Source organism: Nestor notabilis, unplaced genomic scaffold (assembly GCF_000696875.1).
Source record: "Nestor notabilis isolate BGI_N333 unplaced genomic scaffold, ASM69687v1 scaffold24710, whole genome shotgun sequence".
Lineage (NCBI taxonomy): Eukaryota > Metazoa > Chordata > Aves > Psittaciformes > Psittacidae > Nestor > Nestor notabilis.
In genome coordinates this window covers 21,232-47,351 of record NW_009910066.1, presented here as the reverse complement: position 1 = coordinate 47,351, position 26,120 = coordinate 21,232, and the positions used below count along the sequence as shown (strand labels likewise).

The window sequence follows — 26,120 nt, the reverse complement described above, 5'->3', positions numbered from 1 at the left end:
TATAGCAGTTGTAACATCTTAACTGTATGTCACGGTGCTTACTTCAAACAATATGCAATTAAAAAAAAAAATTGACCAAGCAAAAACTGCTTTATAGAAGCCAGCAGTACAGCACAATACTTACTTGTAAAGACAACCACCAAAATGATTGCCAAATCAATGAAGAGAAACTGGAAATCTCCCAGATTGCTCAGGATCTAGACAGAAATCACAACTGAAACATTGGTAATTTCTTCACACCAAGAAATATCTTACAGTGACACTCCTACAGCATTAATTCTTTAAACTTCCCTCTACTGACAAGAGTGTCTTGTCAAACTGGTTTCCTTTTTCTGTAGGAGTCTTGAGTACTCCACAATTAACACATCAATTCCTGAAGTATCAAGGCATAAAACAATTTCAGTTTTAAGATGTGTAAGCTATTTGTAATTGAAATTTATAATCAAACTTGTATTACTCAATCTTAAATACCAATGAAATAATAGGTTAGGCCCACAGCTCTTGAAACACCATAAGCTTACTATGTAATCATGCAGTTGTCAAAATTTCCACCTCAAAGGTCATTTAATGCTTTACATGTTTAACTTACTCAGAATACAAATTAAAATCCAGGATTTTTACCACATGCCATATTGTGTATCCAATCATGTTGAAAAGGAAACACTCCCCAATAACTGCAAGCTGCTCTCTTTCAATCCTTACAGAAAAGGAATGCATTGCCCTTTAAATAAAGTTAGGCTATTTTAAAATGCTGAGAGTTTTTAAATAATTTAAAATCTTACTTTTGTTTTATATGCTTATTTGGACTCCCCACTGTACTGACTTTCTATACACGGGCATTAGTTACTGCCTTTTCAAAACAGATACTACCATGTTTTTCGTACAGTTAACATTAAAAAAGGCAAAAAATACTAATAATACCTTTAATCCAAAGACAGTTTTTAGAATGCTGGTGTTGTGTACTCAAAGAGTCTTGCAACAATTTATATTAATTATCTATCAATTTTAAATGTCTGGATTATGTTGACACTGCTTAAGCATTTACAGAATACTTACAGAATATAGCAGAGTAACACTGATGTACTGGATAATGCTGTATAGTGCCATGAACTTAAATACACAGAAGGAAGTTATTAAAGCAGCACGGCCTTCCCTGTCAAAACAAATGCAATCATATACCTAGTAAGTTCTCTGTGCAAGCAGTTCTATTCTACTTAGCAAAATGTTAGCTGCATTTGAATGTACCAGCAAACCCTTTGAGGGACATTAGGCTGAAGATATACAGAGAAAAAGGGGTCAGAATGGTACACTTCTATTAAAGTTGCGAGCATGCCTTCTGAACCAAGCCACCACCTTACTCTGGCATTCTTTGGACTTTATACGGTTTTCCAACAGAAGTTTTAAAATGAAGGCCTGCTTGCAAAAATGTCTATGAAGCACTAGTTTACTACATGTATTGAATGAATATGCATTCAACCACAGAGTTGCTGACCAGAAATCTTTCTGATTACACATTACTTCATTAGTTCCACACAGTTTAACTAGTTTAACTAGCTTCTTCTCTGGATGACGTTTATCCAGAATTATTATCTAATGTCTGACTCTAGAATAAAAAATTTGACAAACCCTATTTAGAAAATCTGTTTTCTTCTCTGTACGGTGCCAAGCATATACCTGAAGGATTTTACTGTTTGCAGTTATACACAACCAGCACAGTCACTAAGACATCAAATTAAATATCAACATGTAGAAGTTCGTTCACGCTCTGAAAAATTAACTTTACCTAGACAAAAGGGTTTATAACAAAATACTAAATCATGCTATGGGAAGCCTTTGCTCAGAGTAACTTCAGTAAAAAAACAGAACTACTAAAAATGTGTGGATTTTTCTTTAATTCAAATTGGCCTTCTACAGCATCAAACATATTAATATAGGGTATGCAAAAAGAGTTACACAGACACATTTAAGTTCACAGTAAGTCGCATTACCTGATCAGCTTTGGCACACAGGAAATACTAGGTGTTCTGGAAGTGAATGGTGATGCCACAGAAGCCTCAAGTTCAGACAAAGATATACCACCATGTGCCCTCTTTAGCGCCTGCCAGTTAACATTGAAGTAGAAAACATTTTAAAACTTGCTTTCAGATGTAAAATTTAACTGAACTATAATAAAAATATACTTACCCCACAGTCATTTGCTCCATCTCCACACATGCCCACATAGTAACTATAAAAACCAAACAGATGTCAGCATTCTGGACCACTCCCTAATTGTTGTCCATTTAGCTTATTTCATTAAATACTTAAATATTAATTTGACTTATCCAGGGTTTGCATAATAATGAGTGATCATTAATGCTGAAAGCGATTACTGTTGCCATTATACATATAAGGAAGTAGGCAGAAAGTAACATGATGTAGACAGGCCAACCAAACCAATTATGGTTATCAGTCCTCTAACATTCCAAGGTGGTCTAAAGCATCTTTGCTCTAGGCAGAGAGACTTTTGTAGTACTTTGTATTGCTGCAAGGCCTGAAACCAACAGACAGAAGTATACGGATAGTATGTGAATAGAAGTCATCCTATTAATACTTCTGTAATACACAGAAGACATTTGATGGATTTTTTTATTAAGCCAAGCAACCAGATTTATAAAATATGTTGGTTGGTTTAGCTATTCAGCATTTATAACTTCATGAAAAGCCTGACACTTTCACAACTAGACAGAAGATGGTACTAGTCTAATTCCTGCTCAGCTAATAGGCTTATTTATCAACTCAAGGAAGTTATATTAGCACAACTATATATATATATAAAATATATATAATTTTATTAGCCCAGCTTTTTTTCATTTGAAAGAACAGTTAGGAGCATACATAATTTTTTCCTCCTATGACACCAAACACTCTGTCAACCCTCCCACTTGCTATGCTTGAGCAGATACTTACTCTACATTTTGTAAAGCTTCCACCAACTGAGTTTTCTGATCTGGTGCCATGCGAGCAAACACAGTGCCATGCAACACAAGCTGGAAGACAGAAGATTTCTTAATGCTCACAGGGAAGAGTTTGTTCACCATCGGAAGTGTTCATACTCAAGTGAAATGCTCACCTTGGGTACCAGGTCCTGAAAATGCTCCAAAATCACTGCAAATGACTTTCCATTCATTGCAAAATGGTATTTGGTCATCTGGAGATCCTCAAGGCTTTCATGGACCAATTTAACTGGAATATCCTACCAAAAGTAGTTCAATACTCTAGTAGTGTACTCTAGATACCTTGTAATTTCAAGCTAATACTCAGAGGGGTATTCCTTGAGATCCCACACTAGAGGGGAGGTTTCTAAGAATGCTACTTGAAACGAAACTTCATATAATGAAAACGCTTATTTAGTAGCAAGAAAACAGTTTAATGTTTCAACTACAAGCAGCTAGAGCAGTCTTAACAGATTGAAATGTGGGGAAAATTCCCATCTCCTGCAGAACTAAAATATCAAATGTCATATCACCATTGAAAAACTAGCTCCCCCAGCTCTGGGGGAGTTTTGTTACTCTGTGGTATTTTAAGATCTGAAAGTTAAACAGTACATCAATTTTTATTTGACACTTAACAGCAGATTTGCTATTTGATGGAGTAAGATAAAAAAGAAACTCAACAGTAAAACTAACTGCTTACACTCTAAGGGCATCATAATGCTCATGTTACCTCTGAGTTTATGGCTGGTGATGAACTAGTGCATTTTGCAAGGGTATCTGCATAATGCCAGTTGATCCTGGCAGCCTGCCCATCCTTTGGAGGTAGTGCTTCAGCAATAATGACCTTATCCTGAGGTAGAATCATTCCACAGTCTCTGGCCACAGAGATAGCAGTTAACATGTTATCTCCTGTTAAACAATTGCATTTAGAAAAGCATCAGTTAGAAAAAGATCAATAGCATACACTGATATTCCACATTAAGAGAAAAGCTAACAAACAAAGCCAGTTTTAAACTAGGATAAGGACTGCCTAACGTACCAGTGACAACCTCAGGGCAAACCAAGCCTACAGACAAAATTCAAAACCAAACCTGTAAAACCCTTCCCCTTCACTAACATCACTAAAAACTAAAATGCTTCTTTCAGCCATAAAGATTTCTTACTGTCCAAACCTTAGGATATATTGAAAATCTGGCAGAAAACATGTGGCCATTTAAAACAGCACTTTTTAAACACAGTCACAGAACATGCAAACACTGAGTTGCATTGCCAGCCTATCAAAACATTATTCCAAAGTTGCCATACCCGTGATTTTAAAAGCAAACACACCTATTGCATGGAAAATACTGAGCACAGATACCTAGCCTGCTTAATGGGGACATAAGTGATTCTTTAAAAAAAACAAAACAAGAACAAAACAACAACACAAAGTGACTTATCATTATACAATTCAAAATGGTAAGGACCCTCAAGGAGGTCATCTAGTCCAAACCCCTGCTCAAAGCAGGGTCAGTTATAAGATTAGACCAGGACTTTCACCTAGTCTCATCTGGAAGACCTCTGAAGTTTTTCATCCTTAAATTCAGTATAAAGTAACTTGTGCATGGAGCGAGGGAGAGAACTAATCCCTATACTGGTTTCTTATCTCTGACTTACCAAAGCAACTTTCATTCAAAAAGAAACAGCAGACTGGTGTCCAAATATTCTCACAATAGTTACTAAACTTTCCTCTTGCTATAAATACAGTGCAATCCCAGCCTATTGACACTAAAGTTTGACTTCATACACTATAAATAAAATAAGACCAAAATTAGATGGATTTTTATCTTTTGAGTATGAATGTTTATGTGCTAACCTGTAACCATGACAGTGCGAATGTTGGCTTTATGCAAATCTTCAAGTACAGCAGGGGTTTCTTGCTTTAACTTGTTTTGCATTATAATTAACCCCATAAAATCCATGTTGCTTTCAATAGCATCTCTGTAGAAAAGGAGGCAAGGAAGAGAACATTACAAGAATTACAACTATTATATGTAGCTTAAAGAGACTGATTTTCTGTTTATCAAAGGGAAATGTATATTTTTAATCATGAAACGTGAAGAATTTGCTTTATAGAAAGGTCACCTGTGAGCTATCACCTTTCACAATCATTTATATTTGCTTCCCTTGTTCTAGTTGAAAACCATTAAGAGAAAATGTTTTCCTCAAGTAAGATTTTTAGTTTCTTCCACAAGAAATCTTCCTGAAAGAGATTACATTCTCAAAAAAGATACTCCTAGAAAAAAAATGCTCCAAGGCTAACTGCATTCACAGCCAAATTTTAAGATTTCTTTAGAATCACATCTCTAGTTTCCAAATTAGCCAAAATTACATACAAGCCACCAAATAATGTTACCAAGGCTAGTAAGATTAATAGACATTAGCTAACTAAGTGAAGCAACTAATTAACTCTGGTTTACATGAAAGTCAGTATTTACAGGTCTTGGGTATTTTACTGGTACAGTAGATTTTCACACCTGAAATTGGAAAATCCATTTGTCTGCTTTGTACTGCTTTGCAGTCATCTTGCACACAGAGCTGATACAAAAGAACACAAAGGTGGCATTTTCATGGCAATGCTACAAATTCTGAACAGTACGGAAAAGATGGCATTACCCACAAAACTAGGGCCAGCTGAAAAATAATTAAAAGGAAATACTACCTTTTGAAGGAAGAAACCTTTCTACCTTCTAAACCTTTCTGACAAGGTCTGCAATGAGAAAATGGACGTGTTGCCCATAGCAGATGAAGAAATTACAAACACATAGAGGAGAGTTTCCACTACATGTAATTTCATTCTTTAATAGACATGTATTATCAAGTAACAAAGAAATCAGATGAGGTTTTCTGCCACATTAATATAAATCGAACACTGTAAAAATATTACAGTTCATTTCAAGCTTAAAGATGTTCCACATTATTGCAGAAAAACTTCCTCATCTTAAATTTCTATGTATTGTCCAGGGTACAAATAAAAATGCACAGAATTATATTCATTTGTCAAGACAGAAGAAGAGTAATAATTGATTTAAACAAAAATCAACATTACAAAATTAATCCAAAGCATGCAGCTTTTAAAGCCTTTAACAGCTTATTAAAAAAGTGAAGTCATTCTTACCTATTAATAGTCTGGACTTTGTGCCATGTAAGCTTAGACTCCAATTTTCTGTGAGCAAGAGCAATAACTCGGAAGCCCTGCTTAGTGTATTCTTCCAGGACACACTCAAAGTCAACAGGAACTTTAAAAAGATCAAGTTTAGAGTTATTAAAATTATCCATGTTGCAGCTGAGCTACACAAGAAATTAAAATATAGTTTGTTCCTTTACCTGTTTCCTGCTTACACAAGCTCGCAATCACTTCAGGGGCACCTTTCATGTAAGCATCCATTCTCTTCTCCCCTAGAACTCTGGCTATTACACACATACGTTGCAAAACTGAAGAAAATGGAAACTGGCGCACAATTCCAATTTCATAACTGGTCTGTGTCACACAGGAAGGAAGAAAAGGGTCATATCCACATACATTCTAAGAAAAGAGGTACATGCTTAATTGAAAAGCATACTTACGGAAAGCTCAAACAATTCCTAAAAAAACAAAAACAAAAAAAAAAAAAAAAAACAAACCCACATTTACTGTAAATATTAAGTATTTTTCCAGCTACAAACTATTTCAACAAAAAATAAGTAAATGAACCTACACAGCACTCTCAGTATAAAGCCACACTGTATTTGCAATGGATTTGTTACAGCTGAATATGAATACATTAAATCTGTTTAGTATCCTTTAAGTAGAACTTGAGCTTGATTTCTTGATTACAATTTTAAGACCTTTCACAGTTCAACCTGTGTCCATTTAGCCTATGTAAACGATTAAAGTGCTATGGATTTCAGAATAAGGCCATGATGCTTAAGTATGCCCCCCAAAAAAATCATGGAGTAAGTTTCAAGAATGTTCATGACAACTACTGCACAGTAAGTACTGCTGTGCATGTACATGGAGTTCTGAACAAAAAAAGATGCTTCTGTCTACTAAAGAGTAAGACTTACACAGAGGAACCAACCTGCTATAACCTCCCAGTACCCTGCTCTGTGATAATCTGAATATACAAACACATGCTTAAATTTCCCCTCCTGAAACATTAAAAAATACTTCAAAACAGCAGATAGAAGAAAAATTTGAATCTGCCAAGTATGTTTTAGTTTTTCACTCAACTAAAGCACACACCTAAAGCACAATGGTGGCAAGAATTCTGTACTGTGCAGCGACATTAATAAACTATTGTTTTAACTGAAACTTCAAAGTGAGCACACCTAAGCACTTCATTAGCACAAAAATTATTTGGTAATGACACTAATATTAAAATGTGTAATGATACTAATATTAAAAGGTGTAAGCTCAAAAAGCATTACAGCACTTTACAACTAGTTCACAACAGTAATAATGCTGACAATCAGTCTGCTCACACTGAAAGGGGCATATACTGAACCACTACCTTAAACAACAATTTAGGCATGTTTTCCCTATCTTGGCCATCAAAAAACATACAGTTTTGATCCTCTTTGAATTATATCAGCCAGAACCACAGCATATGGTACAATGTATTTGTTTAACATGAAGGATTACTTTAACTCAAGTAATTGCTTTAATTTTTCATACCATTTCTTGATCTGTTGCTTGCTTGGATTCTGGGAAAAGTTGTTTTGAAGGTCGAACCACTGTTGGCATGATTTGATTATGAAGGGCTGTTTCCTCTTCAGTCGCTTCTTCCAAAATCTGTATTAAAAATAATCAACTAATTTATAAATTTATTAACTTTGATTTTCTCATAAAGTAATTTTCAGGAAAAAAAAAAAACAAACAAAAAAACAACCCCACACCCAACACCAAAAAAAACACAACAGGCCTGGAAGTCTGTCCAAGGAGCCATGACCTTCACAACCAAGATTTCCTTTGAGAATTAAATGTCTTAATTTAGCAGTTAACACGAAGATTCACTTAGTTATTTTACATGTTTATCATATGTATTGATACTTTGCCACAAACAACATCAGAAAGCAGTAAATTAGCTCTTAAGATTCTTCCAGTTCTACAAATGAAAAACACATTTTAGGAACATTTTCATATTAAGACTTCCTCTGACACACAAGCGTTGTCAAAAGCCCACCATTTTACAGTTACAGCTTGTAAAAGTATATAATGGCTTATCTTGTATGTAACAGATAGGAAACACCAGATTACTGATCTTGAAAATGCTGAGTCTCTCACTTACCCATCCTATTGCTTCAAACATCTTCAAATCAAGAGGATCCCCAGAAAGCACCCCTTCAATTTTTGTAAGGGAATGACAAGTTGCCATGCAAGCAACAAATTCGGACTTCAGCAAGCTCTCACTGCAAGCCCTCTCTTCCGGCAAAAGGAAACTAAAACAATGAAGTAATAATATACTTAGCACTATAATTATTTATTATGAGCCAATTCAAAAGGTTTGTTTATATTAACAGAAGAAAATTGACTGCACAAGTCTCTTCACTTGTATTTTCACACATCACAGAAAACAGATTAAGATTCTGGACTGGGATCTTCTAAAACAGTCACTACTTCTGTCTCCCTCAAAAACTGTGTTAATTCACTGTGTAGTTTGATTCCTCGTACGGAGGCCTCTTATCACTTTGTACTTAACTCAACTAGCTAAGCTAATTCATTTTAGCAGCCCAAAAAGTCATCACTTGGGAGGGCAGGATTAAGAAAACGTGCTATACTTTAATTGCATCATTTCTGCAGTATCAAACTAATGCAGTCTCAGACTTTAACAAATTAAATTTCACCTCAGCCTCATAAGAGACCTATAACTTTCATTACACACAAACCATATTTCCAGTTGTATTCTTACTGCTCATTACAGAAATGCAAACATATATGAAGTAACTTGGAATTTTCTATTCTATTCTGCTGAAGCTGCTAAAGTACAACTAGGTATCATATATGCTATCAGCTGTGAGCTTATCGATAACTTACCGAGCGTTTTCCACCCGTTGAATTCCCCAAAGATCCAAGCCATCCTCAGTAAGTGTGCCAGTCTGCAAAATAAACCAAGGGATATGGCAAGAAGAAAAAAACTTCAGAAACAAATTTTCCTCAGGTAAAGCAAAAATTAGAGATTAATTGACCAAATTACACAGGCACAACATATTTTATTTTATTTTCACTAAAAGAAAAAAAAAAAAAAAAGAAACAGATCACAACTTCAGGACAGGAAATACAGTATCTCCCTTGCTTTTGGATAGTAACTTAAGTTCCAACTCTGTTAAATAACTTTAAAAAAAAAAACCCAAAACATTCAAAGCAACCATGCCCCTCTTCAGAGACATGAAAAAAGAAATAGACCCTTAAATTCCAAACGTAATAGCTCAACATCTCTATATTCAGGGGTTGGGGGCCACAGAAAATGGGCACTAAGCCCTCAGTACTACTTTCTTACCTAGCTAAAATGGTGACTAGAAAATCTTTGCAAGGAAAATAATAAATCTAGTCTAAGTACTTAAGACTTCAGCTAAAAATCTAAAGAGGAAAATAAGTTTTATTTAAGACATAGCTACAAGCAAAGGATTCTGGCTAGCGGCATTACTGTCTTACACTCGTGTTTCTGTAAGGAGTAATATCAAAATACGCTGGTTTGGCTTTTCATTGAAATAAATAAAAATAAGAAACAAGTCTGACCTCACACTTCCATTTTCCAGAAGATGAGTACTAAATAAACTCTTAACAGACCCCAACTCTCACATTTCTGTGGTGCCAGTATTAAGTTAGGACTTGGGAGACTTGAGATAAGAAAGCAGCTCTGTATTATAGCAGCTTTTTAGAGCAAACTAACTTGAGTGAGTTAACAGGTGGTAAACATTGAATACCTGGAAGCTAAAAGGACAAACATTATCTGACTTATACGAAAGTAATGAATTTTCCTGTAGTTGCCAGTTTATACAAATTCTCTTTTATAACACAATGCCTCTCCAGGTGGCAACACAAAGTTTCAAAATTCACCTAACCTTATCAAAACACACAAGATTCAGCTGGCCACAAATATTTATCCTTTGTGGACTGATGCAGAAGATGCCAATTTTTTTCAGCCTCCTTTGTGCATAAACAATGCCAGCAGTCATGGCAGCAGGGAGCGCTGGAGGCACTGTGATAGTGATAATGTCAAGAGACTCGATGATGATGGTATGAGCTGGAACCTGTAATAAAGGTCAGAGTTGGTGAACAACAACTCACTAATTAAAGATTAACTATCTCACTGAAGCATTACATCACTGTTACCAAAAGCAAAATCCACACATTGCTTTCCCCAGGACAGCATATTCTGGATTGCCCAGAAACCTAGCACGATCTTCATCCACCATAAGCAACCATGATAATCCAGTCCTAGATTATCCACAACTCACTCTTAACTTAATGTCTTTACTTTTCCCCCAGCAAATACATCACTTTAAAACAGTAACTGAGTAATGCAAAATTTTTTGAGACTCAAAAGTGACCATTACCAGTTACCAATTTCTTGGTAAGGATTTTTTTGCCTGCAGCATGCTTTAGAATGCTCTATCCTATTTCTTCCAAGTGGATTATCAGTCAGATAGAAATCTTACATATAAATATAAATAAAAAGTGTAGTAATTGGGTCAGTAGAAATAGAGGTAAACTCAAATTTCACTGTAATATATTGAAGTCCTGCTTGTATGCTGAATTTTGTTCTCAGTAAGCTTGTCTTTCCCATTCCATCTATATAAAATAAAGCAAAGAAATTTTCATTTAAAATTTCATTGTTTCTCATTATCTGAAGTGTTTGAAATCATCAAGCCCTTTCTAAAATAAGGCAGTTCTGGACTAGAAATGAAAACATACCTCATTTAAGATGCTATTGACAACTGTGTAAAGAAACCCAATGCCTGCCACTACGACCAAAGACAGAAGAAACAAATAGGCATCTCTGTAGAGTTTAAAATCAGTTGGCTTTGGATAAAGTATGGAACGAACAAGCTGTCCCTTAGCAGTACTAAAGCCTAGAAATAAAGAAGAGTTATTTAAAGTATAAACAAGAGCAAAGCTATTCAAATATATTAAAATCCTCAAATGAAACCCTTAAGCTACTAATTTCACTAGACTATTTCTCAATAAACAGTAAGATATTTTGCATTGCTGTAGTTAAGGTGCTTCAGAAATATGTGCACATATACTAAGTGCTTCTCTCCAATGGAAAGGACATGCAGCCAATGCCAACAAACCCCTCTTCTACAGGAGCAATAAACTCTCAAATGGTTTGGCCTGGAAGAGTTTGTTGTAGTGCATTTTGCCCCTTACAGTGCAGAGCTAGTGGGCATATCTATTAGTTGTCCAATTAAGCCAGTCCTTGCAAAAAGAAAATGAAGTTATTCATAAAGTCCAAACTTAAGTACTTAAGTGACAATCCTCTATAAGCTCACAATGACATATGCACTAACATATCCATGTACTGAGTTTCAGGAGAAAAAAACCTAAAAAAACATTTAGTTCATCAGTATATTATATATATTTCAGCTCTAACATCAAACGTTTCATGTTAAAGGCTTAACTCTTAAGAGTGCTGTAAGCACAGTCCCAGTAGATCAATCTTACATCCCGATTTACGACAAGATTAAGACAACATGTGTTTGCATACAACCATATGTAGTTCAGCTCTCCTAGAATTCTTTTAAGGACTGAATTATCTAGTATCTTCAATTTTCTGCATCCTTCTCCCTCAGATAAAGGGATTTTTACTACTATATCACTAGGTAAGAATTACTTTAGTTCTTACTATCAGACACTTTAGGAGGAAGACACTACAAGCACTGTGATAATCTGCCCACTTCTGTGTAGTGAGAAATTTCCTACTTGCCTACAAGTTGTCCCTGTAAATCAGACAGGAGAATAGAGAGTATTTTATACCCCTCTGCTCCTCTCTCTCTATGTAGTCATAGCAGGAAAAGTGTACTTGTCCATATGTAAAATCTGAACAAGGCCCACAGAGCTAAATTCATCCTGTTTACAACACTGGTGCTAACTCTGACCTGTCATGGGCAAAGAGCAGATTAAAAAAGTAACTCTAGATGTCAGGGCAGTAAGACTCCATGTGTTGAGTCTTTCTGCAGAATAGAAGAATTAAGTCTTCTGCAGTTCATTTCTGTTGCTGTTTTGTATGCCCTGTGTGTGTAGATAGATAGACAGACAGACAGACATATATATAGATATACATACACACACGTCAGGCTGGGTACAGACAATTTCCTATTTAAGGAATAAAAGAAATTGAGATGGATATTATTAAAGGGGAGATATGTCCAAGGGAAGGGAAATACTTTTCTCTGGGAAGAAAAAAAAAGACTAATAAAAGCTTCTAGAAAGACAGTAATGGATATAATTAAAAAAAATTTAATTAGAATATTTACTGCTAAAACAGACTAAAAGAAGGTAAAGACACCAGAGAAAGAAGAGGCTAATTAGGATGAAGTTAGAAAACTTGCTTTAAGTAGTATTCTAGTCAAATTTATCCTATCCAGTTTTCCTGTAACTTGATTATAGCCTACATTCCTCTATTTTGTAGTGGTTTTCTTAAGATCATCTTTGTAAAGCAGAATCCTGCAGCTACACCACTCTGCAATTTTTTGCAATAGAATTAGTATTATCTAAAACCAAACCTCTAACATATTAGTATGAAGAGGCAGCTCTGTAGAAAGGGCTAGATCAAACGCAGTTTCTAAACAAATGTTATGTGCTTTGAAGAAACTATGGGCAAAGAAAAACCATTTGACATTGCCAATGTTTCCACTAAAATAAGCCATTCCCCACTACCCACCCAATCCAGTGGCATGCCAAACCTCTTCAAAGAGACCTATGTAGTTCAACCAGCACACTGCATAGAAGACATCTAAAAGACTTTAAAACACATTCAGGTAAGTTTTAAACTGATGCTAAAAAATTATTCACTTTCTTTCTTGCCAGTTGATACTTTCCAGGCCATTACCTAGTCCTATTATCGTTGTAGACATTTATCAAATTATTTGGGTTATAGTCATTTATCCAAGCTTAGCAACATTCAACACAATACTCCAAAGTATCAGTTAACAAGCGATAAACTCAACAATCGATACCTGTTCTCACCACTAGAGCTTTGACCAACTCTCCAGTATAAAACCGGGTTTGAATTACATTGGTTCCACAGAACAACGTATGCCGTTTATGCACTTCTGGACTGTATATTTCATCTCCCATTGCTTTCGGATATTCTGACGGATTTGGTAGATTAATCTTTGTGACAGGAACACTTTCACCTTAAACGAAGAAAGAGTATCTAAGCAAGATCAAAGAAGAATATACATTTTCTTCCTTCGCAACTCCGGTAGAACAATATAAATCTCACTTCATCAGTACAGAAGCAGACTTAAGGAGAAAGCCATTTTCCTTTCAGCACATTACTAGGTAGTCTCTCACCTATTAGTCTTGTCTCACCAGATTCCTTATCCAAATCCTATTTAACTCTATTTGTTATTCACCAATACAGGCTTTGTACCTCTTACTTCAAATCAGACAGGCGTAAAATACAGCTTATTGAAAGAAAACAGGATAAACATCCTTCTGCTGCTGCAAGGCATCAACCATCTTTACTCAGAAAAACTAGAGAACAAATTTCTTCAACTTCAGCTCCTTTGATAACTGAGCACTGTCAAGCTACGGGTGCAATCAATTTACCTGTTGCTAGCAGCAGCAAGAGGTTTAAGTATATTCAAAGAATTTAACATGATAAAACACACAAGTATGCAGGCACAACTTGAGATAATAATTTCCATTTTTAAATACAGCAGAACAATCACTACCTGTATTTATGGAAGCAGTTAAAAAGTTTGGGCAAAACAAGTATGAAGAAACATGCTGCAGAACTCAATCTGCACTGAGAACACCAAATCAAGAAGCAGGGAGACAAACTATCACGAAGCTTTTCAACAAGAAACCATCATTCATTTTTGGAGTTGCCAAGGAGTACCAGGTAGCTGTTGCAGATAAGCAGAACACAAGTACTTAGAAGCATACGTAAATGTAAGAACATACACATTTCACACAAAATAAACATATCTATTTCTGCTAGAACATAACTGCAGCTTAAACATGCACACAGGTATAAACTGATACATTTAGCCAAAGAAAACTGTATCAAGTTTACTTTACCTGTTAACATACTTTCATTTACAATGCAAGTACCACTGAGAAGTACTGCATCACAGGGCATAATTGTCCCATTAGATGGAATCAACATGGTATCTCCAGGCACAAGGTCGGTGGAAAGGATTTCTTCTATTTCTGAGTGTTAAAACACAAACAAGTTTACCTGAAAATAGCCACCAGCTACAAAATCCCATAAAGATCCTCACAGCCAAGATCCAGGTGGTGACAAGTGAGATTATACTCCATTCTATTGATGGCATTATGAAAGGTTTTTTAAAAATAGAAGAAGACACCAATAAACTAAATTCCACTGCAGATTAAACTGTAGATCATCTGGATATAGTTCATCATAACAAATTCAAGGAAACAAGGTTATACAAAAGATATTAACAATCAGCTACAGTATAACGTCCGTATAAAGATACAAGTCAAATACAAATGCATGTCTTACAGAACAGTATCACATCACAACCTAACCATCTTCAACTGCTGTCGTATCCAAATAAGCAAAAGTCCAGAAATCAATTTGCAGTCCATGCATTGTAATTGTAATGGAAACCCAATGCATGCACATCTTTAAGCTGAGAAAGAAACTACAGTGACAGTTACATGTGATAGATATGTAGTATATGTGGTAGATAATGAGAAACAGGAATAGGACAAACACCTAACCTAGAACAAACCTGGTATTTGCGAAGAATACCATCTAAAAGGATAATCCTGATCAAAGAAAGAACAGATGCACACCAACTTTACATTCACTGTTAATGGACAATTTAAACTCAGCTTTCCAAATAGCCTGTGAAATTTACCTTGGTTTCCTCTGCAGACAGAAACCCTTACAATGCTGTGAGCTGCTACCATGTCATGTAACATAACATATTGCTGCAAAGGGGAGAAAACAGTTCATTATTCAAAAGCACAGCATGTCGTCTTCTATATGCACATTCTATTTCTACAAACCAAAGTGATGAGATTCTTCACCAACATAATGTTACTCAAAACATTCTCTTGAACATAGTTTAGGAAACTTATGGGCAAATAGTTTAATGCATCAATCTGTACAGGTTCCTACTTTTAACAGCATTCTGGAAGTAAACATACACTGCCAGGTGAAGTGTTATAAACATTTGGTCATTAACATACATAAGTCAAAACTGCAGTAGTTGTATGAACTTGGATTAAAGTAAGAGGGTTTTTTTTTGTCTCCGGTCTGAATTCAAATTGCAATTTAAGGATAATTACTACTTTGATTTCCATCAGCCACAGCTAAGTCTACAGAAAAAAATGCACCACCAATTTAACAATCCACGCGTTTGGCTGGTGCTCAATCCTGTTGGACTTTTTTTACACAGAAGAAAACAATGCAAAATGGAATCACTACTGTCAATATAACTTGGCATATAAACTTGTGTCTGGGTTTCATTTAAGTGAGGTAGCATTTCTGTTGTCTGAGGTCAACCTAGTGATTCAACAGCATGGAAAGTGAGCATGGACAGGTCTTGAAGAAAACTGAAAATCCAAATTCTTTCAGCTCAAAAAGAGAAATCCTGTAACAATATTCTAGCTGTATACCTCTAAAAAATTCTTCAAGATTTGTAGGCAATTTCACATCAAAATAAACCAATTAGTAAAAAGCTGAAAAGATGCATCTGTTTTCTTTGAACTTACCTTTCTAATGGTGTAGAGTGAGCTAACAATGGATATTACAGACATGATCACAATTGCTAATGCATAGTAGTGATATTCATCAGTGATCCACAATATCACACTGAACAACTGAAAAATGTAAAAAGGGTTGAGAACCTAGAAGAGTGACAGAACACTGAAGTTACACCACAGGGCACATGCATTACCCATCAGAACAGAGTCAGAATCATCTTCCTCCTCCATAAAAAAAATCATGTGTGAAGAACTGAAAGGTTTGCCTGTTTTGCCAAACTATCCCTCTTTTTCATTACTTCCTTAAACCCCAAAAGCACAGTTATCACTAGAGTAATACATGAATATGTACTTTTAAGACTGTGTGAATTTTCCCCTACACCTCAAAGCAAAACAAGAGGTACATCTGATGCACCTTAAGTTGCAATTCTTAAATTAAGTTGGGTCTTATTATCTACTTCTTACTACTAAATGCACTGACACCTCAAGTTTTTACTCTGTTACTTTAGGTTGGTAAGTTTCTTTATTCAACAGTTTCTATCATGCACTATTATGCACATGGATAACAAGTCAATTATGCAAATCCACCTGATACAAGGAAAGAAAAAAAAAAAAAAAGAAGATATCGAACAATCCAACAAAAGTGTATGCCAAACCAGGTTTGATTTGTTGTGTATGTTGTAATGTACAATCGCTGGGTTGATCATGGAGAACATAATCAGTCACTTTATGTTCGAAATTAACAATAAAAAACAAATAAAATGCATAACCTCTCAAAGAATTCTGACACATTTTCTGACATCCTTGCTAAGGAACCAGGTTGTGAACTCTGAAGAGGTTACAGCTAAGGCCTCTTAAGTTTGGAGAGCTCTAATATAAAGGTCAGTATCATTTTTCTTTACAGCACTGGCTTCTAGGGGAAAGCTTCTGGTTTACATTATTATTTGAAGACCAGTCCAACAGTCATTGTATTTAAAGTAATAATAAATGATACTTTTTTTTTTTTTTAATTTGTTAAAGAGAAGATCTTACCTCCTTAATCAGAAGCTTAAAAATGGAAGGCACTTTCACAGCAATTTCATTTACTCCATAGAATGCTTTTCTGCATTACAAAAGAAAAATATCAGAAAACAGTTGAAATTTTTCTTAGAAATCTTATTGACTTCAAAGCAATTCCATTAATATGAGAAAGAATAAAACATTACTTTATCTGTGGCCCCCCTTTATTCATTGTTTCAAAACATGTTTCTCTGAAAACATTTACCCAGTGAGATGTTCAAATACAAAGATAATTATTTTACACTTCAATTTAAACTGTAACTTCATTTTTAGGTTCTTTCATAACAAAACTTCCCCGTGAACTGCATATAGGTGCAATGTTAAACATGTGAATTTGAAAGCCAGTATGGGTTCTCATTAACTTAAGGTCAAACAATTGTTAACTCTTATCCTGCAGTAAGACACTGTTTTCATAGTTCTGTATCTTAATTTTATTCTTAGCATGATAAAGGCAAATCATAGACGAGGGGGGAAGGAGACAAGAAACAAACCTCTGATGGGATCAGAGATAGTTAAATTACATAGACAGGAAGAAGCCCTTACTAGATGTTCTTAAGGAAAAGGCTTTTATTGTAGGAAAAGACACAAACTGACAGAAAATGTAATGATGAGCAAGCAGATGCTTCCATATTTTAAACTGAAAGACGTTCCCAGTTGGAAAAAAACAAACAAACAAACAAACAAACAAAAACCCACCAAAAAAAAAAAACCAAAACCCACACGCCAAAACCAGCCAGGAATGCAACAGAAGCCAAACTATTCTAGTTCTGATAGTGTTTCAGTAAATTAAAACACCAATAATTAAGTATGTATGTATGTTTTCCAGCTTGCTGTTCACATTTGAGGACTAAGAAATCCCTGAACCATGTATCATTCAAGTTACATTTTAAAGGGTTTTTTTCTAGACTAAGTTCTTCTCTATCTATGCACTTGAGCTGTGTCCCTTGGCAGGCATATTTACATCAGTCTAAAATCGCATGTTAAAAAATGTTTTTCCCCTGTTACTTTTTGACAACCAGAATTAAAAGTGGAATGCATTTAGCCCCAACCAATCAGAGACAGATGCGTGTCCATATGGGACACACCTGTGATACTGAACTTTTAAAATTAAAGCCAAAAGGTCCTGAATCCTGGGAAGTTTCAGCCTCATCTTCCTAAAATAATAAATTAGTACAGTTTAGGCCAAGTTTCCTGCATCCAATATTCTTTATTAGCCATCTGGCACACTACCCCCTCTCTCACAATGACCACTAGCCAAGGATGGGAAAGAAAACAAGTAGCAAAGCTACTGATCTCCCTCAGCATCCCCTTCCAACCTTCAACAATATGCAGCCTGAGACAAATGAGCATCCTTCCAGCTAAAGAACTTTAGATGGACTTTCCCACTGGGAATCAGCCTCTTTGTCTCTCAACCCATAAACATCCTTCAACAATGATAGTATGTTATGGAAATATTTATGCCACTTGAGGGTGAGTTATGTGGAAAAAACTACAATTTTATTTCCATCAACTACCAAATTTCACCATATACCTGTTGATGTGGTAGAAAACGTAACTGCTTGCTGTTCTTTTGGTACACTCATTTCAAAATGCTAAGTAGTAAATACAATTTCAGAAATACGTTCTGAATTACATTAAGCAATAGTTCAAAATTCTCATGGTCAGTGTAGTTTGAAAAAAGTCAACACATTATGCAAGTTTAATTCCTACTCAGCGTATAGGTAAGAAACGCAAGAATTTCATACATCTAACAGCCTTTAAAGGAAGCATAAAGCCTGTCTGTAAACACTAATCACTCAATTGTCTTCTAGTTTTGTTAACACTTTGAGCACAGGTAATGGAATTTAAACAATTATTCCCTCAAATATTGTAATATTACCTGTAATCATGCATTCCCTTTGTCAGTCCTGTGCTGTATTCGTTATGAATTGAAGAACATAATGTAGATTCATCTAGACCTCTAAGTAAAGGAAAAAGTCAATGAGTTAAGAAACCTGACATTTAAAAGTAAGTATTCAGTAACTCAAAAGGGCTAGGTCTTTGCTAAGAGTTACACTGTATTATAAAAGAACAAAAAGTCTATTGATTAATGTTTTTCTAGCTATTTTTGTCACAACTGCAGATACCAGTGAGGTGTTAAAAGCAGCCCCCTTATCATCTCTTACTCTTCCTCTGATCTTACTACTCAATTTATCAAATCTATACTGAGATTATTTTGCAGCACCCTCCTATCAAAATTTTATTCATGACTAGTTAAAGTACAGTCTAGGTAAAGTACATTTTAAGTACTTCTTTATCAGTGGAAAACTTATCCTCATAGGACTTCTCCACATGCTGCGGAAGCAAATGCTGTAATTTAGAAGATCTGCAGATAAGTAAGCACACCTGAAACATCATTATGTTTACATCTATGGGATCATTTCAACTACCAAACTCACTAAATCAGACATATCATGCCCAATATCGAAGGATTTTCTAGTGGACATACTTTGGATGGACAGGAAAATATTACCTTCCAAAGGGCATTCTGAGATGGCAAAACCAGCAGTATTCAACACAAGTCTTTTTTTATACGGGATATCTATTAAGTTATCTACTAAAAAGGATCCTGGTGTGTCCCACTGAAGAAAAAATCTCTTTTTGGTGCATATATAGTAACAATTGTTTCCATTTGCAAGAAGAGAGGGAAAGTTTTAAATATCTCACTAGTGCAAAGGCTAGGACCATGTTTCTGCCAACTTCTGGTAAAGGAACAGGTAAAAATGTTAATGTGTTAATTTGGCCACAGGTTTACAGGGTTTCCCTAAAAATTTTCTAATTCAAAGATTCTTAAATCATGATTTTTAGATGAAGAAACATTCAATTCTCTATTAATAACAATGTCTTTCCTCCCATTCTATGCCAAATGGTACTTTTTTCCTGTATAAAAGGGATTTAACGGTAGGTTTAAGGGTCCGTAAAGCTAAGTGTTTTATACGCAGATATGCGTATCTATGTGTGTAATGTCCATGCAAATACAAAGCTTCTAGCAGGATGTTATTTGCTTATTAGAGTACTGTTACAGTACTGAATTCCCAGGGCATCTGAAAAAACCCCTGTGCACACAGTTGATTACATAAAACACTCATCAACTCAAAGATTCAGTTGACACTAGCCAAAACAAAACAGACATAGAAGGTCAAAGTTGCATCCTCTTTGGCTATGAGACCAAGTCTGAATTAGTTTAAGAACAATTACACTTGCATTTCCTGTGTTTTACACAGTGATCTTAATATTACGTTATTACAAAGAGAACAATGATCTGAAACTCAAGCTCTCGTAACAGAGTTAGTTGCTCAAGAAATCTTAATTTGCCTCCCTTGTATTATGCCAAGTCTTTAATTATGTGATCAAACTGTTCTGTCTCTGGATACTTGCATAATTAACTGCACAGAGCGACTCTATCTTCATGATGCAGTACTGTGCTTAGATCACAGCTATAACCATGTTACTTGCCTCACAGATATTACTATGAAGCATTCCAGTCTCATATACTGTCTCTTTACAAATCTTGATTCTCTAAGATGTTATTAAGCAATACCGATTTCTGGGTTTTACATAAACTGAAGAAGTATCTCGACGAAGGACAAATTTTTAAGACTTCTTTTCAGAATATTTATCATTCATAAGTTCAGCTACTATTTTTCTGAACTTATGATCATCATACTTAATTCACTTTAGAGAAAATCTACAGCAAACTCTTTATTTGACCTTGTGCAAAAGTGACTTTGTACTCTGCCACTATCGGGTATGCCTTAGATCCAGCTGTTTCTCCTCTTTTATTATCCAATTGCTAAATAATGGCATCCAGCTCAGCTACAGTACCTGACTAAACAAGTGGTCTGACTCAGTCATTGCTAACACATCAAACAAATGAAAGTTTGGCATATCAGCAAGAATGGGATTGAATAAATGGTCACGTAACTTCACAGGCGTATCTGAGATTTTTCCAGGGTTTATGAATTGGCTGGGTTATCACAAGAACATCAAAAGGCACAGTCAAAGAGCTGGCAAATGCCAAGTTTCAAATCACCGTTTTAATACTAAGGAACAACATTTTTCCTAAACACGTGGAGCTGTATGATTTTTTTCACATACCTGCTCTTAGCATAAAAAAAACCCTCAAAATTGTACTTTAATCTCATCTGTGGGAAATATTCCCTTTGAACAGTTTAAATTAGCAACACTATAGGCATGGAAACAGGACCTTGTAATGCAAAGTGACAAGTGCCCCTACCTGCACCACTGTAATTCATGGCAGGCTTAACATAAAAAATATGCATACAAGGTTTTTAATTATTTACACATGAACTGAGACATTTCCACCCATTCCCCCCTCCCATTGAGGGGGACTGCTCAATTTTGTAACTGCTTGTATTACGGTAATTTCTTTAAATAGTTGTCATTGCTGATAACTTCCCATACTATTTGCACACACTTTTTTTGAAAACATAGAAACAGTTGCAAAATACATTTCTTCTTACAGAAACTCCAGCTATTTTTTTTTCCCTGTTGCCACTGGTCATTATTTTTCTACATATAGTGCTTGGACTTTTGCACATGATAGTTCAATGTAGTGAACACTGATTTAAGTTAAACAGGTTATTTTATTGATCTGAACGTCTTATTTTAACAAGCAGTTGTCAAAACCAGAGAAGCCTGTGCTCATTTAACTTGTTAGCACCAAAAAGGTCTTATCAAGTAGTACACAAAAAAAAAAAAAAGAAGGGAAAAAAAACCCAACCTTTTTTCTTTAACCCCAACATCATGCAATGGTGCTGCTGGATAAAAGAAAACATAGTGCATCACATTCAGTGAGCACAGCTCCTATTGCTCTCCAAAAGACATTTTCTATTAATGCAAAAGACCTGGTTTTGTTACCAAAGAGTAACAAAAGACGGATCAAATTCAGTTCAACTGTACTAAAATGTAACAGCAGCCCTACAGAAAGGTGAACAAAGTATTTGGTGAATTCCTCTCTTCCTAAATACTCCCCTTAGGCCTAGCTCAGCAGCAATGCAAAAAATAGAATTTATTCCATGAGAAGCAAAGTTTTTAAGAGTTTATAGAAGGAGAACTACTGTCTATAAACAGGTGCTTTGATTCTCAAATAACACTCCAAGAACAGGCAAAAAGTCTGCAGAGGCATTCAGCCTGTCACCCTATACGAATCATGCTCAATAAAGGTAGATTAAACAAATACCTTCCTTCCAAAGGTACACTACATTAAAACCTCCCTGCTCTCACGATGGTCCAAAGACTCAGTGAGCTAAAAGAGCTGGTCAGAATATGATACCAATTTCCACCATGTTCTTAGGCATGCAATAGAATTTTTTAAAATATGTAGTTTGAAGCACAACACAAAAGAAAAAAAACACTCTTACCGTACAACATCAAAACTTTGAACTGAATCATTCCAGAAATACTTCACGCTGTGATGGGTGAAATAACGAATCTGCAGGGCAACAGACATAGCTATTAAACCAGCAGCACTTAACACCTCCATTCTCACTGACTTTATTCTGAACAGTGACACAAAGTAAATTTAGAAAAACTCCACTGAAAAATAAATACTTTTATTTCAAAATTATCTTTCAAGCATTCCAAAATATCCTGTAACAGATTATTGAGGAAAAGATTTGTGCTCCACACAAAGAACGAGTTAGCCTTTTAGACAAAAGCAGCAGCTCACACATACTGTATGTTTACTCTAGATACTATTTGAGATACTTTGAAAATTACCAAGTGTAGTACTGCAGGTTTACTTACAGGCAAATATTTTTTTAAATAATTTTTATTCTCTCCTGCATCAGATTCGCAGAAATGAACAGCATGGCCGTTTGAAACATTGTGTACAATAGGGTTGGGATTCTGTAAAGGATTGGCTCCCAAAGAAGGCATAATGCGAACCTTTGCACAAAACCATATCTTGAATTCATCCTTAAACAGAGGGGGAAAAAATTAGCTGGTTCAAATAGCATTTAAACAGCATTTTACTACAACAGCTGTAGCAAAACATGTCAACAACAGATGACAGATTAGCAGAGCCCATACATAACTACAAAAAATAGCCCCAAGTTACTATCAACCACCTTAGGAATACATTTCCTTTCCGCAATTCTAAACGCATATTTTTTGTATTGAAAGGGGTTTTCTGTTTTGGGGTTTTTTTTTAAACAATGAGTCTCGGTACTTGAATGTTTACATCTCTGGCCTGTCACAATTTAGCATAGTTGTTCTGTGGTAGGAGGAACTATGGGGATTCCTACACATTCAGCTGCACCCACTCTGCGACTTCAAATAACTGAGGACTTAACACAAGGGACTGTACACAGCAATTATGCAGGAAGAAAACAGCTTGGAATCAAACCATACTTGGGGCCACAGTTACACTTTAATTCAATAAAAGTGCCTATGCTGAACAGGGAGGGAAAACCTGATTAACCATGTTATCAGGTTATATGAACAAGGTATCTGTTCTGTAACTTTTGATGACAACAGCCTTTATGTATTTCTTAAAATCCAAAAGCAAAGACTTTCTTTTTGCTATGTCCTTTGCAAAGAGCTGTCAGTCTTCCCATACAGGCAGCAAAGCTATGTACAGCACCAAGGAGCACAATTCTGCAGTGCTGTAAACCAAAATCATGTCTACTCTGCAGGCAAGGGTTTGTGTATTTCAGCAAGAGGGATGCAAAACAGCTACACACTGAGAGAAGCACACCCTCCTATTGACTTACAGTTGTTCTCAGCAGAACCACTTCACAGTCTTTAAGCGTACTCCTTTTGCATGTTGCTTTCACACGCCACTCAGGCATCCAGTAGAGGAGGAGGAGGAGAAAGCCACCAGAACACATCACTCCTATAGCAACTAGCACCAACTTCCAGCGACACAGGTCATAGCCATAGATCTCCTGCATGGAAACAGAGAAACAAACAACAAAACAGTGATCCTCTTAATTACTCTCGCATGGGAAGACAACATTCATTTTTCATAAAGTGTGGTATTTAAAGTGAATCAAATTTCACAGCCATTTTCTTTTTCTTTTCTGGGGGAAGGAAATATTTTTAAAAATTAATACATGATGGAGTGGCAACAAAAAGGAACAGTTCTGCTTGGTCAGAAATACAAACATTAGTAGAAGCCTGACAAAGGCAAAATATCCTATCTCCTCTCTGCACTGCTCCTTAAGTACTGAAGTTGCAACACAACCTGCCTTAACTCTCAGTGAACAACAAAATTTTTGACCATGGCACAGCACAAGTCAGCTAAGCATTTAAGAGCAAAAGCATATGTGGTTTTGTCAAATGTTGATTTTACCACATTATAGCATTTGATTAGCTAGCGTACATAGTATAGAGTTACTGGTACTAGCTGAATTTCATACTTTCTAAACAAGCCTGTGAATATACTTATCAAACACTACTTTTTAGTAGAGAATTGACTTACTCTGCCTGCCATTTAACACGAAATGCTATTGTGAAACATCAGCAACTGAAAGTCATGCTGTCAAAGGTTCTGTAACTTGCACCAGCTGGAAAAATCCTCTTCTCCCATTAAAAAAACCCGCCAACTATTAAGTGTGCCTTGGTCAAAGGCAAGTATCAACTTAAGCTGATGACAGCCAGTGACTTAGTAGATGCTGTGTTACATTCCGGAGTTTCACATTATACCATTAGATTATATTTCCTGCTACTAAAGGGCAATGAAGTTTCCCATCGAGTCCCACCCACATTGTTCATATTGACAACATTTTTTTGTATTTTTTGTACTTTTCATTAAACAGTATCAGAAATTGTTTAAATTGCTTTCCTAAGAAAAGGCTTTTCAGAAAGTTTGTTTTGCAGCCTTCTCAGCTGACAAAAAGCAGAGACAAAACCCAGTATTCACTCCTTACCAATAAAAACAGGTGGGTGAAAGACAGTGGGAGAGGTCAATGCTTCTTTTGGACAAAACAAATATTTCCTCTGAAAAGTATTTATTTTTAGTGATCAGACCATAAGCATCTCAGTTTCAATTTTTGTTGTATGGTGTATTTGCCTACTCCCCATGCTAGAGCTGGTCTAGTGAAGAGCTGCTTTTCCTAGCAGCATGCACAAATACAGAACAAGGACTTCAATTCACAGGAATCTAACATGTTTTAAAAAAAAAAAAATCCCTATATACCCCAAATAGTTTCTGCTGTCTCTAGAATGAGCTGGAAATTTAAAGATCAGCTGCCACTATTTCCCTGTCAAAACTAACTGCTGCATCTTCCATGACAAACATTTGTAATATATCCCATTGAGAGAGAAAACCAGGAAAATATGGTTTTTTTCACTGTATAAAAATAGATGAGCAGAATTTTATTACCATCTCATCTTCCTCTGCTTTATTGACAAACTTCTTTTCTTCTTTCTCCATGTTTAGGATGATATGGAACTTCTCAACTTGAGATATGGAAGACCTTTAACAACAAAAGAATTAAAAATTGGAGCAACATTACTGCTTTTATACCCCAGTGTTAAAACATACTAATATAGATCTTAAAATTGCACTGTTACTAGTTTCCAGTATCAACAACCTGTGAAGCTCTAGTAAAGATTTAAGACTGAACACTGGATGAGTACAAGTGAAATATTGCAGAAACAGCAGGCTTTGAATGAGGGAAAAGAGCTTGTACCAATATAATTTGGTTATATTCTACATGCTGCGAACAATTCTCCATACATTCTACAATTGTAAATTAAACCTGTTAAAAAAGCTTAGAAGTACATAAAGATTACACATTTCTATCACTCTGTACTTAACAGCTCAAATCAGATGCTTTCAGAAGCCAGGCTATCCTTCAAGAACAGAGGCACTGTACCCCCAACATGTGCATTTCTCACCTGTGCAGAAAAATAAGTACTTGCTAAACAGTTTAGTCCCCAGTATTTCTAAATCAAGGCACGCTTAATGGTCTGTTTGTCTTCTCTCTTCTTTCCAACACTTTTACCATTCAATTTGTATCAGTGGGTTCATTTCTTACTGTCACCAGACTCCAGGTCAGATCCTCTCAATGCCAGCCCCTAAATCCATGCACTTATATTGAACAGCAATGACAACTTCAAAAGGTACTTCCTCCCAACTCCTGAAG

The 26,120-nt window shown here is 35.7% G+C and overlaps 1 protein-coding gene across 1 annotated transcript in view; it reads right to left on the bottom strand.

Moving 5' to 3' along the window:
• ATP13A3 (ATPase type 13A3) overlaps positions 1 to 25,405 on the bottom strand; it is a 33,536-nt gene extending 8,131 nt beyond the window's left edge. The window contains exons 1-26 of the mRNA XM_010024180.1: positions 25,355 to 25,405; positions 23,742 to 23,915; positions 22,759 to 22,944; positions 22,389 to 22,459; positions 18,845 to 18,925; positions 16,939 to 17,008; positions 15,916 to 16,050; positions 15,057 to 15,129; positions 14,248 to 14,379; positions 13,176 to 13,355; positions 10,912 to 11,069; positions 10,059 to 10,247; positions 9,031 to 9,092; positions 8,285 to 8,435; positions 7,672 to 7,788; positions 6,582 to 6,599; positions 6,342 to 6,495; positions 6,133 to 6,253; positions 4,831 to 4,955; positions 3,706 to 3,884; positions 3,113 to 3,235; positions 2,950 to 3,029; positions 2,185 to 2,227; positions 1,989 to 2,098; positions 1,057 to 1,153; positions 125 to 197 (exon numbers count right to left, since the gene is read on the bottom strand). Of these exons, the coding sequence (XP_010022482.1) occupies positions 125 to 197; positions 1,057 to 1,153; positions 1,989 to 2,098; positions 2,185 to 2,227; positions 2,950 to 3,029; positions 3,113 to 3,235; positions 3,706 to 3,884; positions 4,831 to 4,955; positions 6,133 to 6,253; positions 6,342 to 6,495; positions 6,582 to 6,599; positions 7,672 to 7,788; positions 8,285 to 8,435; positions 9,031 to 9,092; positions 10,059 to 10,247; positions 10,912 to 11,069; positions 13,176 to 13,355; positions 14,248 to 14,379; positions 15,057 to 15,129; positions 15,916 to 16,050; positions 16,939 to 17,008; positions 18,845 to 18,925; positions 22,389 to 22,459; positions 22,759 to 22,944; positions 23,742 to 23,915; positions 25,355 to 25,405 (2,953 nt within the window). The remainder of the gene's footprint in view (positions 1 to 124; positions 198 to 1,056; positions 1,154 to 1,988; positions 2,099 to 2,184; positions 2,228 to 2,949; positions 3,030 to 3,112; positions 3,236 to 3,705; positions 3,885 to 4,830; positions 4,956 to 6,132; positions 6,254 to 6,341; positions 6,496 to 6,581; positions 6,600 to 7,671; positions 7,789 to 8,284; positions 8,436 to 9,030; positions 9,093 to 10,058; positions 10,248 to 10,911; positions 11,070 to 13,175; positions 13,356 to 14,247; positions 14,380 to 15,056; positions 15,130 to 15,915; positions 16,051 to 16,938; positions 17,009 to 18,844; positions 18,926 to 22,388; positions 22,460 to 22,758; positions 22,945 to 23,741; positions 23,916 to 25,354) is intronic.
• Positions 25,406 to 26,120: the final 715 nt, after the last annotated feature.